At 32.1% G+C, this 13,273-nt stretch overlaps 1 protein-coding gene and 2 long non-coding RNA genes across 3 annotated transcripts; 1 reads left to right on the forward strand and 2 right to left on the reverse strand.

Moving 5' to 3' along the window:
- The first annotated feature begins 5,151 nt into the window (after positions 1-5,151).
- On the forward strand, positions 5,152-12,089 carry LOC139866828 (protein MAEA homolog). Its single transcript, XM_071855119.1, has 7 exons — positions 5,152-5,515; positions 9,378-9,572; positions 9,661-9,783; positions 10,325-10,510; positions 10,713-10,846; positions 11,233-11,419; positions 11,821-12,089. The coding sequence occupies exons 1-7, from the start codon at positions 5,207-5,209 to the stop codon at positions 11,920-11,922; spliced, it is 1,236 nt and encodes a 411-aa protein (XP_071711220.1). The 5' UTR covers positions 5,152-5,206; the 3' UTR covers positions 11,923-12,089.
- LOC139867607 (uncharacterized) lies at positions 6,607-7,570 on the reverse strand. Its single transcript, XR_011765885.1, has 3 exons — positions 7,473-7,570; positions 7,121-7,268; positions 6,607-6,882 (listed from the first exon to the last, which is right to left on the reverse strand). It is a non-coding gene; the product is annotated as an uncharacterized lncRNA (long non-coding RNA).
- On the reverse strand, positions 7,835-9,096 carry LOC139867608 (uncharacterized). Its single transcript, XR_011765886.1, has 3 exons — positions 8,972-9,096; positions 8,841-8,859; positions 7,835-8,130 (listed from the first exon to the last, which is right to left on the reverse strand). It is a non-coding gene; the product is annotated as an uncharacterized lncRNA (long non-coding RNA).
- Positions 12,090-13,273: the final 1,184 nt, after the last annotated feature.

The raw sequence follows: 13,273 nt of genomic DNA on the forward strand, positions 1-13,273 counted from the left end.
ATTTTTTATTTTTTTTACTAAATCATTCACCATGCAAGATACGGAGTAAAGGTCGGATAGCCTCAATAATATTAGTAATATTATATTCGTTGCGGCATATCCTGGAAAGGAGAGAGAAAACGGTGTTACGAACGGGTTCGCCGGTAAGTGCCTCATGTTCTTCACCAATAGGGCAATGTGGTGGATGGAAGGGATCACCTTCTTCTTGTCTCCAATGATTAAGTAGACTACGAATCCATCCCCAATTCATCCAAAATAGATAATGACTAATTGGTTGATCCATTCCGGTCACACTGCTTTCGGAGCTCGAGTGAAATTCCATATCGGAATTCGAGGGACTTGAACTAGTGGAGAGTTCCATTTCGTACGATTGAATAAAGGATTTTTCGATATGAAATGATTTCCGGATATCGGATGATATTCTAATTACATAGAATATCTATATATATAGAGCAAAAGATTTCATAGATTACGGAGGAATTTACTGAATATGTTAGGCAAAGTTTACAGTAACAGATACGCTAAGATATGAATTAGCATATACACTAAAATATGAACTTTATCTATACACTATTTATGCAATCAATGCAGTTAGATGTGTCTAGACTAAGAATGATAAGCATGTAATTTTCAAAGGGTGATAAGCAGATGATTTCCGACTAAAAATGATAAGCAAAACTTTTGACATGCAGTTAAGGTCGAAGTCCAGACTCACTAATGCATCTTAATAACTATCTTTTAGACACATTAATGCAAGACATGGTTCGCTAAGACCACCACTCTGATACCAACTGAAACGACCCGTCCATATTACTATAAACGCAGTACGTTCTCATTGGTCCCATAGCGAGGTATTTGACCTCTATATGATACGTTTTAGAAAATATTGCATTCGTTTCATAAAAAGCACATTATTATTATACATAATGCATGTTTTAAACAAGTGGCCGATTATTTAAGAAATAATTCCCAAAATACATCGGTTTCCAAATACTACACATGTGACGTAACAGTCGAATATAATACATGACAAAGGTTTTATTGAATGCAACAATTTATTTAAATAAAAGTATGAGACTCCATGCACAGCTTGCTCAGATAATGCAACAGCGGAAGACTTTCTTAAGGACCTGAGAATAAACATGCGTAAACAGTCAACACAAAGGTTGGTGAGATATATAGGTTTATCATCGATATAAATATAGACCACAAGATTTCATAGTTATAAATATATGTACACTCGCAAGTGTATAAAAGTATTCTATAAGTTGTTGAGCGCTTCGGTAACCATACTTAACCATTAACGTGGCATATTCCCTTTATTATGAAATCTTCCTACACTGTACCAAGTGTAGTAAAAATGAAGTACTATGCAACCGTTTATGATACTAGAGCGACTAGCCCGGTTGGGGTTGTCAAACCCGATAGATCTATCAATAGGATTCGCGTATACATGTTTTTACAACATGTAAATATTAGTTACCAAGCTATTAGGGAAGATATGCAAAGTGGTACAACTCAACGTAGAATATATTTTAAGTACTTGTGTCTATGGCGTAAAACATAAAATGCATGTATTCTCATCCCAAAATATTTGTAGAGTTTAAAAATGGGACTATATACTCACAGTAGTAAAAGTATATTAATAATAAGTTTTCAACTTATTAAAAATATGACCGTCGTCCTTGGATTCACGAACCTATAACAATAATAACGATTCAGATAATAATACGACATATGAATAAAATAAAGCAAGTTCATAGAATACTTATATAATAATTTTTAACATTTTATGTTAGTAGTCCATTGTTAGTAGTCCTTTGTTAGTAGTCCAAAATAGTCCGAAAAGTCCAACAGTCCAATAATCGGTATATATATATATATACATATATATATATATATATATATATATATATATATATATATATAATCTTAGAATTACCCCACGAAGTATTGTATACGTATTGTATTTGCATCAATCCAGAGACGTATTGTATACGTATTGTCTTAGAATTAACTAAGACATATTGTGTACGTATTGTCTTAGGATTTATCAAAACGTATTGTATACTTATTGTGTTAGGACGTACCAAGAATATTATTATACATATATACAATCACAGAATTAACCAAGATTATAATATTTTGTTATACTATTGATAACATGTCCAAATATATATAGGATATAGGAAAAGTTAACAAGGATATGGTTAATATAGTTTTTATAATATAAATTTCGTCCATACAACGTTAATTTTAGCAGATTTTGTTTTGCTCGCCAAATATTCATTACAACTCCGTTTAAAGTGAATCAAATTGCTATGGATTCATTAAGAAGTAAATTTTACAAAACCAATTCGAAAAGTTCATTCCAAGTAGTAATTTTTAGAGCTTTACCCTCTTTTTGTGTCGGTGGACAGATTTAGAAAAATCCCTGCATCCACCCAATATATGATTTTTGATAAAATACTTCCACTTTGTCTAAAATCATGAAAAAAATACTGGAAGTCTTATTTACATATATTAACATATTTCCAAAGTCTTAGCCTCGAACTCAAAGTCTAAGATAGGTTTTTAATTCCCAACCCAAAACAGCCCGCTTTTTACCGAATGGAGATTAAAGGATATATGTTAAGTTTCAAGGTGTTCTTCATATGTACAAGTTATAAGTTCTTATATTAACTTAATATAACATCATAATCTATATAAATAAGTTTTATTAGAGTTAAGTTAGAAAGATTAGATTAGTTTTTCAAACAAGCTTGGTGTTCACCAAAACAAGTTCTAGTTTTTACAAGTTTTATAAGTATAATAAGATAGCAACTATACAAGGAATTGAACAAGGATTTTGAGAAGTATTTTACCTTGATTATGAAGAGAAAAGTTTCTGAGATTAAAGTATGATATGAGAGCATTCAAGTGTGTGTTTTTAGTTTAAGAAAATGTGGAGTAAAAATGAGTTAAAATGGTCCTTATTTATAAGCTTATAATTTTGGCTTTTAGTGAAAATATCTAAGATAAGTTAAATTGTATTAAGTCATGCATGACATATTAAATTGATTAGGTCATGGATGATATATTACACAAATAATTGCAGATTTCTATTGGTATATACCAATAGTAAATACTTCTAGAAGCTGTGTATAATACGGGTAAAAATACCGTATGAATGCGAGTAGAATTCTTTGAGGAAATTGAACGGAAATACGAGTATAGCTATCCTTTATATGTATTGGTATATTATAAAGTGTATTCAATACTTGTAAGGATGTATTTACACTCGTAATACATTATATGTAAATACATTTTAACATAAGTTACATTATATGTAAATACATTTTAACATAAGTTAATTACGTCGTTTAAATAGTAATATATATATTGTTTGAAAACTCTTTAAATTAGTAGTATGAAAATATATATATAATAGTTTGTTAATATACTTAATGAGATATTTAATTATCATATTTTCAAGTTAAATATATATAAATCCATATATATACACAATAATTAAACAATTAAACAATTAAACAATTAAATCAAGTTATGACGTTCATGAATCGTCGAAATAAAAGGGTGACCAAAAGCTTATGTAAAACTCTTTTCGGAAGTTCAAGATTTATTAAAATTCATTGCTTATCAAGTCGGAATTATATAAAGATTAAGTTTAAATTTGGTCGGAAATTTCCGGGTCGTCACACATATTGTGACTATTTAAAATGAATGTATATACTATGCTAAAAGAATTCAAAAATAATCATGATTTTTGCAAGGTTAACCAGATATTTTCAATCCCTCTTTTAATGTTAAATAAGTACATTTATGACAAGGAAAAAAGTAGTAGTTGTAATGAAAATTACAGGAATGTGATGGGAGAATGAATGTAGTTTAATTATTTTGACCAGGTTAACATTGGCAAGTTTCTTAGTCAAAATTTGTGGTCCCACGGGTCATTAAACTAAATGACTTTAGCATTTACATTCACTTAATATCTACAATATATCATTATACTGTTTCATTTAAACAAACCCGTGATTTCACGGGTCATTTCACTATCTATCGGTGTTTCCTCAAGTACTTGTGGTTGATTAGGTGAAGTCACAAGTTCGAAAGTAGTAGCAGCAAAGAGCATATTAAATTGAATGTGGGCAAAGGTTGGGTAGAAAAATGTGTGTTTGTTCGAATGTGGCTTGTTTAAGTTGTTGTAAAAATCGATGTGTTATCCATAAGAAGAAGAGAAAATTGAATGAGTTCGTCGATGTGGTTTTGTATCTAGTTTTTGATGAGCCAGGTGAAGTGATCACTGATGGTCAAAATGAGTTGGCTTCATCTTCCGTGTTTAATGTGGGCAAAGGTTCGGGTAAAAAAGGTGTGTTGGTTTTAATGTGGCTTGTTAGGTTATTGTAGGAATCAGTCTGTTATTCATAAGAAGGTTCGGGTCCCCACAGTGAAGGATTCTTTGTTTAAAGGTGGTGCTAAGAAAGCGGTTAGGGAAAGGAGCAACAAAGTTAAGGGTGTTCCGTTTCATTTGCAGAATAATGAAGACGACTTAGAGTATGGCGATACGGTATCAAAGTTTTTTTCTGTGAGAGTCCGGTTGACACTCCTTGCGGAGAGGGTAAAAAAGGTTTTTGAAGGGTTAGCGAGACAATGATTAATCCCTCCTTCTTCGGGTACACTTATCTTGGATCTTTCGACGAAAGTTTTGACGTATTCTTTTAACACGGTCAATGGCAACAAGGCGGATGACGCGGATAACAGATAGTGCTCTTCATCTCGAAAGGGTAAAGGGGTGGTCGATTATCCTGATTTTATTTCGTCGGGTTTGTTTTGATAGTTGTTTGTTTGTTACTCCGTATTATGATTATTGACGGTTTTTTTTTATTGTTGTGTTCTTTTTGAATCTTGGAAGTTAGCTAGGGTTAGTCAGGTTTGTCGTTGCGTAGTTTAGTTTCGTTTTTGTTATTATGAGCTAATTTGCTTATTGATTATATCCTTATTTTACTTTTTTTTTTCCGAGAAAAGAGTCGTTTTGAGAAAACAAAAATAAAAAAGAGAAAAAAAAAAAAAAAAAACTAAACAGAAACGGTGTCGTATAATTTCATCGTCTTTCATATTTGTCTCATTCAACACGTTACACATCCCCTCTGATTCAATCATCCTCATTTCTCTCAACAGAAAAAATTAAATAAATATTTAATAAATAATGGAACCCCTGCCCAACGGCAACTCCACCGTCGCCACCACCGCCACCGCAACAAACACCACCACCGCCACATCAATTCACGCTGGAAATCCTTCTTCAAAACTGACCGAATCATTGAAATTAGAACACCAGTTGTTAAGAGTCCCATTCGAACACTACAAAAAAACGATCCGTGCTAACCACCGTGTCGTCGAGAAAGAAGTCACCGCCCTTATGTCAGTAATATCAGATTCCGGCGATTTATCTCAAGACGACGCCGTTCAGCATCTTAATTCGCTCGTTTCCAGATTACAAGGTCTTAAAAGAAAGGTATTTTTTTCAACCTAGTTTATAAAATCAATGCTAGGGTTTCGATTCTAGTTAAATTAATGTAGTACTTGATCGTAGGTTTATTTAATTTATTCGAGTATAACTGAACTGTTATTGAAAAATTTGTAATTAGTTTGCAAGGGTTTCAGGTATGTAAATGTATTACATGATTATTATTATCTAGTGATTAACTGGTTTATATCTAAATTTAAAATTGAATACTGATTATCTGTTTGCTAGGGCTTCAATTATGTAAACGTAGTGCTTGATTGTAATTGAATTGATTGGATTATTAGGGTTAATGTTAGGGATTTAGTTGGTTAACTAGTTTAATGACCCGTGAAAACACGGGTTTGTTTAAAAAAAATTAATGATTAAATGACTGGTATGAAGAAGAAAACATTATCTTGAAAAAAATATAACTCTTTAAACAATGTACTCACAATTAAATTAATGGCGTTCTCTATATTATAATTTTAAAATGTGTATATGGTTTACACATTTTAATGATAAGAATTTACAAATTTAACACATATAATTGATCATACGACCCTATACACGCATCCATCTTGATCTTTACTGTACACGAATCATCTAATGATCCCACTATTATCTATTTTTTTTTTTTTAGAAAAGCAAGCAAAACTTTATTAATATATAACAATGATGATACAAATAGTATGCAGGCATGCATACCCACTTTACACATAATAACTCGACCCAAATTGACTACTCAAATTTCAACACAAGAGGACTATCCAAAGTACTTAACTAATACTAACTAATAGCCGGGGCATTAAAACTCAGGTTGTAGAGGAGGTAACCCAACCTTGAAAACACTCTTACTGATCACAATAAGTACATGGGTTTAAAAGCCAAGATTACCTACATACCCACTTTATACTATAATCTATTTTTTCGTTATGTTTTCCATACACTCAAAATTGCATACCACAACCTCTTGAAACGAACATACACCTGCACCTCTATTCTTCATTTGATATGTGACCCATTTTGACACCAATCAATATGAAAATACATATGTTATAAGTTGGTCAAAAAAATACATATGAACGAAAATATAACACGGAAGGATAGCACATGTGTTTTTTAAACCCAAATCAATATAGTGAGCACACTAAATGGGTATGGCTTCACTATAATGATCAACTTGTGTTGACATTTTTGGAAATCTTCACTTGACCCATCACTAATAATATAGATTTTGAACTTTAAAAATGGAATTTGAACAACAAATTAATTTGATTTGAACATTAGATATAGAAATATACCTTTGTTGTCTTTGATCCCCAAAATCAAGTTGTATGGTCCATGCGTCATACTCAAAAGTTGTATTAGACCCTTCTCTATTATAATACAAAAACAGTTATAAATTTAATGAATGTTTTTTGCATATAAGAAATAACCTACAAGTATCTCTTAATAGAAGATGATAGTTCAAAAGGTACAAAAATTAGCCCGCACGAACATCATTCATTAAGTCGTACCTCCATATCTAAAACATTACCTTAAGCAATCGTGAAAAAACAAATATAAATCACTATTCGTTCTGTTAATCTCAATCATATGGTGGAACATACATACCTACACAAATAACTCTCAAACTCGTTGACATTTTCTTCACTGTCAAATAATTAATGTTAAAATTTCGTTGTAATATCATAGGGTTGTAACAACCGCTTCTGCTGCAGAAGCTAACCAACCAGGCAACCACAACAGAGATGCGAGCAACCTAACACAATTAAGAGATTAATGAGTAACTAAATAGCATAAACATGAATGGTGTACCCCGTATTAAGTAATTCTACTAACGATTCCACATTTTCACACAAAAAAGTCAATAATCTACGACTCAACAGATAACCCGTCAAAGAAAAAACAAAATGTGAAATTTAAGTATCATACCCATTAATCAAAAGATTGAAATTAAACTAACCTTGTCATAAATGGAATAAATTTTATCAACATCATCCTCATGTTGTCTCTCCAATAATCACATCGTTCTCCAAATTGAATCTGAACATATACCTATATATGCAACTAAAACAAAAGCAAACAAAGAAAAATCATGCTTGAAAGTATCTTTGTTAATTTTTAATTATTATATATATGCAACTAAAGCATGTAGGCCCAATGTATTAAAAGCAAAACAAACACATCAAGTGGCAGAATACTTCACAGATTGCTGCATAGTTAACAGAATCTGTACTCACAGCTTTGTGTATATGCATATCAGATCTTCAGCATCAACACCATCCAATTATATAAAATTTGGAAATACTTCTTATTTTTTCCACATACAAAACACACATTAATAATTAACTTATTACATCGATCAGAAAAATCAATGGCTAAACCCTAACATATTCAAGTATTAGCTTAATCTAAAACCAAAACCCTAGATTCAATTACATACGTAAGACAGTCAGTAAATTACATATTTATATGAAGAAAAAAAAAAGATACATATAGGATTGACAAAGTAAATGATAAACAGAGAGTTACTTGTTCAATTACATATCTATAATCATTTTTCTCCATTCTTTCTGCATCTACCTACTGGCAAGATGGATCACCCATTTCATTTGTTGGATCTAGATGAAAAACTCCATGATAAGCACATACATTTAACTCAACTCATGATTTCAACAACCTATTATTTCAAAATGTATGAAGTCAATAACATATTACATACTGACAAAATATAAAAGCTACTTGTTATTGATATAACATGGAACACATTGTGTGCATAAAGAAAACTTCAAAAATCGCAATCAAAGAATGAGTGAATATTATACATAATGAGAAAGAGATGACAATGATGGTAATCAACTTAAATTCAAATTCTTGCAGCAACCTTGATCTTGACATCCAAAGTAATTAAAAAGAGGGAGCACTAATGAACATCAGCAGAACAATTTCTTCTAAGAGGAAGAAAATCTTTTCAATCAACACATGTATGAATATGAAATGTGGAAAAGCTAATGTAATTAAACATTTAAACATAAGCTATAAAAGAACACATACACAAAAAAATAAAATAAAAAACTTTAATTTCTTAGTGTAGAAGCTCAATCGATTCTTTGATTAAAACATGATCGACTTGTTTATCAAACATGAGAAAATGTCACTGTACAAATCAAAGTCAAGTAACTAACTACCAAAACAGTAGATTTTTACAATAAACTAATAAAGTTATCCTCAAATCAGAAATTGTAACATTAAATTAACAAAATCATTCCATCAGGTTAAGAACATATAAGGCTAAAAACATGAAAAAAAAATTGCAAATCAAGATGCTTACATGCATTTTTCTTCAGTTTCTTCTTCATACCATTAGGTTAAAAACGAATCAGATTTTCAGTTTAGATCTGCTAATCAGATAGGTAAAAACATGAAAGTAGGAGAAATAGATGAAACGTGAAGAAACCCAACCTTTATAAAATCACCTTCGCGTGCATCATCAATAAATTTATTGGAGAATCTTTTGATGGTGATGAAAGAAAAGCAGATGAAGAATTTAAAAGGAGAAGGGTTTTTCTAGATGATGATTTTTTGGGATTCAATCGTTTGGATGGAGATTTGGTATGCTTTTCGTCAATAGGGTTTTTTAAGGCCGTAATACAATACAAATACAATATAATCAGTATAATATTTTTTTTAATTTTAATTATTAATTATTTGATTAAATTAGATGTAATGACATCATCATGGTGCTCTAAGATTTTTTCAATTATTTTTTCAATTTTTTTAGGCTTAGAAATTGCTTAATTATGACATCATCATTTTAGAATTTTAATAGAAACTATAGATTGGTGAATGATGGATTGTGATAAAACAGTTGGAAGATGGAAATCGGGTTGAGAATCTTCAAGCACAACGGTGCCGCGCTCGGATTGATCATTTGGAATCTGCTGATGCTGAGAATATGTCAGAGTGGAATAATATACGGTTAAAGCGTATACTAGTTGACTATATGTTGCGAATGTCATACTATGACACTGCCACAAAGCTGGCTGAAAGTAGTAACATACAGGTATAATTGGCATTGTCCACGTGGTTTATGTTTTTTTACAACATCATATTTGGTTCTGTTTAAATTTGTGCTTCATACTTTTATACAGGATCTTGTTGATATTGAAATATTTTATGAAGCCAAAAGAGTTATTGATGCTCTTCGTAATAAGGAAGTAGCACCTGCTCTAGCATGGTGTGCTGATAACAAGTCTAGGCTAAAGAAATCTAAGGTACTTCATTTTTCATATTTAAAGTTATAACTTTTACTGATATAAGTAACATATGCTGGGTCATCTCACAATAATATGATTAATATCCCAATTTTGTGGTGATGGATATACCTTTTTTTTTTTAAACTATGGAAATTGGTACAAGTACTACTCAAAGCGTCTTTAATAGGTCTTGAAATTAAGAATGGTGCCAGCCAAATCAGAAAGTCTTGTAAGACTATGAAAAGCATGTATCATAAAGCAATTGAAGCTTAAATACATGATCTTTCAGTGCTTCTTGGCCCTTTAGTCTTTGCATGATGGTTATCAGATGATTCATGCATCGTATAATGATTTCTAAACGATTTAAGGTTGATTCTTCTGATACTATAAATTCTTGAGGCTGTGGTTGCCTCTTATGCTCTTTGGGTTTTGACATCTTAACACATTATGAACTATCGATTCATAATTACTCGTATGTGAATATTACAGTATGTTTTATTTAGCATCGTTTTTGGAAGCAATAGCAGTTCTGTAATTCTAAGGGTTTTTTTGATGACAGAGCAAGTTTGAGTTTCAATTAAGACTTCAGGAGTTCATTGAATTGGTACGCACTGAAAACAATGTCCGGGCAGTTATGTATGCACGGAAGTACCTTGCACCGTGGGCATCTACATATATGAAAGAGCTTCAGAAAGTTTTTGCAACACTGGCTTTTACAAGTAATACCGGATGTGAGATATACAAGGTTAATCTTCTTGTTTAAACATGCGTTATCAAATTATCATAAGCAATTTTCTTGCTTTGTGGAATAATGAAACTACCAGAAGTTGCAAAACAATTAAAATCAGCTAAAGTTGTTGAATTTTTAGATCGATTTATTCTTAACTGCTATGATTGTTAGCTGGTTAATTGATTCAGTCCCTCATTAACCTCTCTTTTTGTGGCAGGTTTTATTTGAACCGAAGCAATGGGATTATTTGATGGATCAATTCAAACAGGAGTTCTGTAAGTTATATGGCATGACTCTGGAACCGTTATTGAATATCTATCTTCAAGCAGGCTTATCTGCCCTGAAAACTCCGTATCCTAATGCTGTTATGCCAAATTCATGCCAAATTCATACATTAGTGTTAAAGGCTTAAAGCTTATTCGTTTGCGCACGTTATTCTCAGATATAATACTTATGTCTAGAGGTGACAAAATGTAAAAATGAGTGGGTCGGGTTAAAGTTCAAACCTGGTTTGGGTAGAAAATGGTTACTCTTTTTTTGTACAGGTCAGGGTTGTAAAGACCCACAGGCACCTTTTTGTCCTTTCTATGGTTGAAAGTAACATTGATGAATTAGCATATCATATCATAATTTTATTTATATTTACTCTTGAGTGGTTACATACTGCCTCTTTTTGTTATAAAAAAGTGTTCTTGGTGAAAACTAGTATATTTGGTTGGTACCTTGACCCCCTTTAGATTCTGCTACGAGGATGATTGCACAAAAGAGGATCCTTTGTCTCAAGAGAGTTTTCGGAAACTTGCAATGCCATTGCCATTCTCGAAACAACATCATTCAAAACTTGTCTGCTATATAACCAAAGAGCTTATGGACACCGAGAACCCACCACTCGTCTTACCAAACGGCTACGTATACAGCACCAAGGTAAACTATACTCTAGATTCACTTACTACTTCTGCATAGGTCCTATTTTTTTTACCGACAGTTTCGGAATCACCCAGAGGGGAATTAACCACCTTCGCGATCATTTGCCACCTACCCACACGATTCGGAGGAACCCATCCGTCCCCGTAGGGAACCGGGTAGGGAGAATCCTCGGTGGGATTCGGATCTGGGACCCCGCAGGAAATTTCACAAAATCCAACCTCCCCAGGATTCGAATCTGGGACCCTCAGGAATTCCACAAAATTCTCCTCCTAGATATCACTCAGCCAAAGGCTCGGTGATACGTAGGTCCTATTAGTAGTATAAAATTTGAAATGGGCATCATTGCAATTCTTTTTATTTATTTATTTATTTTTTGTTATTATTATTTTGTCTTGCAGGCTCTTGAAGAAATGGCAACTAAGAATAGTGGAAAAATCACATGCCCTAGAACTGGATTAGTTTGCAACTATACTGAAGTCACTAAGGCATATATCTCGTAATATGCCTGCGCTCATCTGAAAGGAGGTGTGCTACAACCTTCTTTTCTTAAATTGCTTGCATGTATATGCTTCTAATTATCTTCTGTCTTTGTAATTGTTTTTTGCACTCAAACCAATTACAGTACATTATAAAACTTCCCTTCATTGGAAAATATTTTATTTCAGTTTCCAAATGTATAGTTTGCATGAATTATTTCAAATGTAGTGTTTGGTTCTTTCTCTACGATGACCAAAAAGTGGCTTATGTTGTGTAGTATATCTTCAACCACCATGTTTTGTAAATCCACTAAAAATCTGCTTTAACAGGTTGTGTATGTACACATAATCAGTGCCGATAATCAGAGATTTAGTGGATTTATCAAAAATTAATTGTGGTGATTATATCAATACCCTTTATCATTCACCAATAATCTATACAATATTGCAAAAGCTATTTCAACTTTAAAGAATTTAAAACGTTCAAAAGGAAGAGGTGGTTTTTAGCTTATTACAAAACCTAAAAATGGATCCAACTATCTCTACATGAATACACAAAAACTAACTTATATTTGATCCTAAATTGTAACATCTTTTTCATACATAGTTTTGATTAAGTGGTGTATAATAAAGTAACTATCCTTCACATTTGATGTACAAACAAGAATGGGATGTCGAATAGTGTAGTTGGCTGTATGATTACTTCAAGTCTTTAACATCAATGAACCATAGTTGTGGTTGATGACATTTCATTAATTTTTGTAAAATAAATTATGTCTTTTTGTATAGATGTTAATGCAAGCTTATACGATGGTTCCCATTAGCAACTCAAATAACGTAGGGGTGATATTTCAAAATCATTTAATCATGAACAGTTAATTTTGTCTTTGTAATTTATCTCACGGAGGTCAAGTGGAAAAATTAGCTAAAAGAGGAACCTGTTCAATCCCGAACGCTTGAAATAAACTAGCTCAAGAACGCCGTCATAGCATCTCACTAGGGGTGTTCTAGCATTCTGAAAATGCCATAATTTTTTTTTCGAAAAGCAAAATATTATTACTGATTTACTATTTACTATTTACTATTTACTACCAATAATTAAACAAGGGAATGGGCCACATTGGAGGCCCAAACCCAATACAAATATCACAAAAAATACAAAGGAACTCGAAGCAATACAAATATCACAAAAAATACAAAGGAACTCGAAGCAATACAAATATCACAAAAAAATACAAAGGAAGTCGAAGCATACTACAACCCAAACTAAATCAAAGGAATAACATAAAGGGCATGTCGCAGAGGTGGCAACCTGCTTCCAGCTTTCCTAACTTAATTGATATAAAACAAGGGTTAGAAAGCCACTCGATCTAGC

This window comes from Rutidosis leptorrhynchoides, chromosome 9 (assembly GCF_046630445.1).
Source record: "Rutidosis leptorrhynchoides isolate AG116_Rl617_1_P2 chromosome 9, CSIRO_AGI_Rlap_v1, whole genome shotgun sequence".
NCBI classification, from domain to species: Eukaryota; Viridiplantae; Streptophyta; class Magnoliopsida; order Asterales; family Asteraceae; genus Rutidosis; species Rutidosis leptorrhynchoides.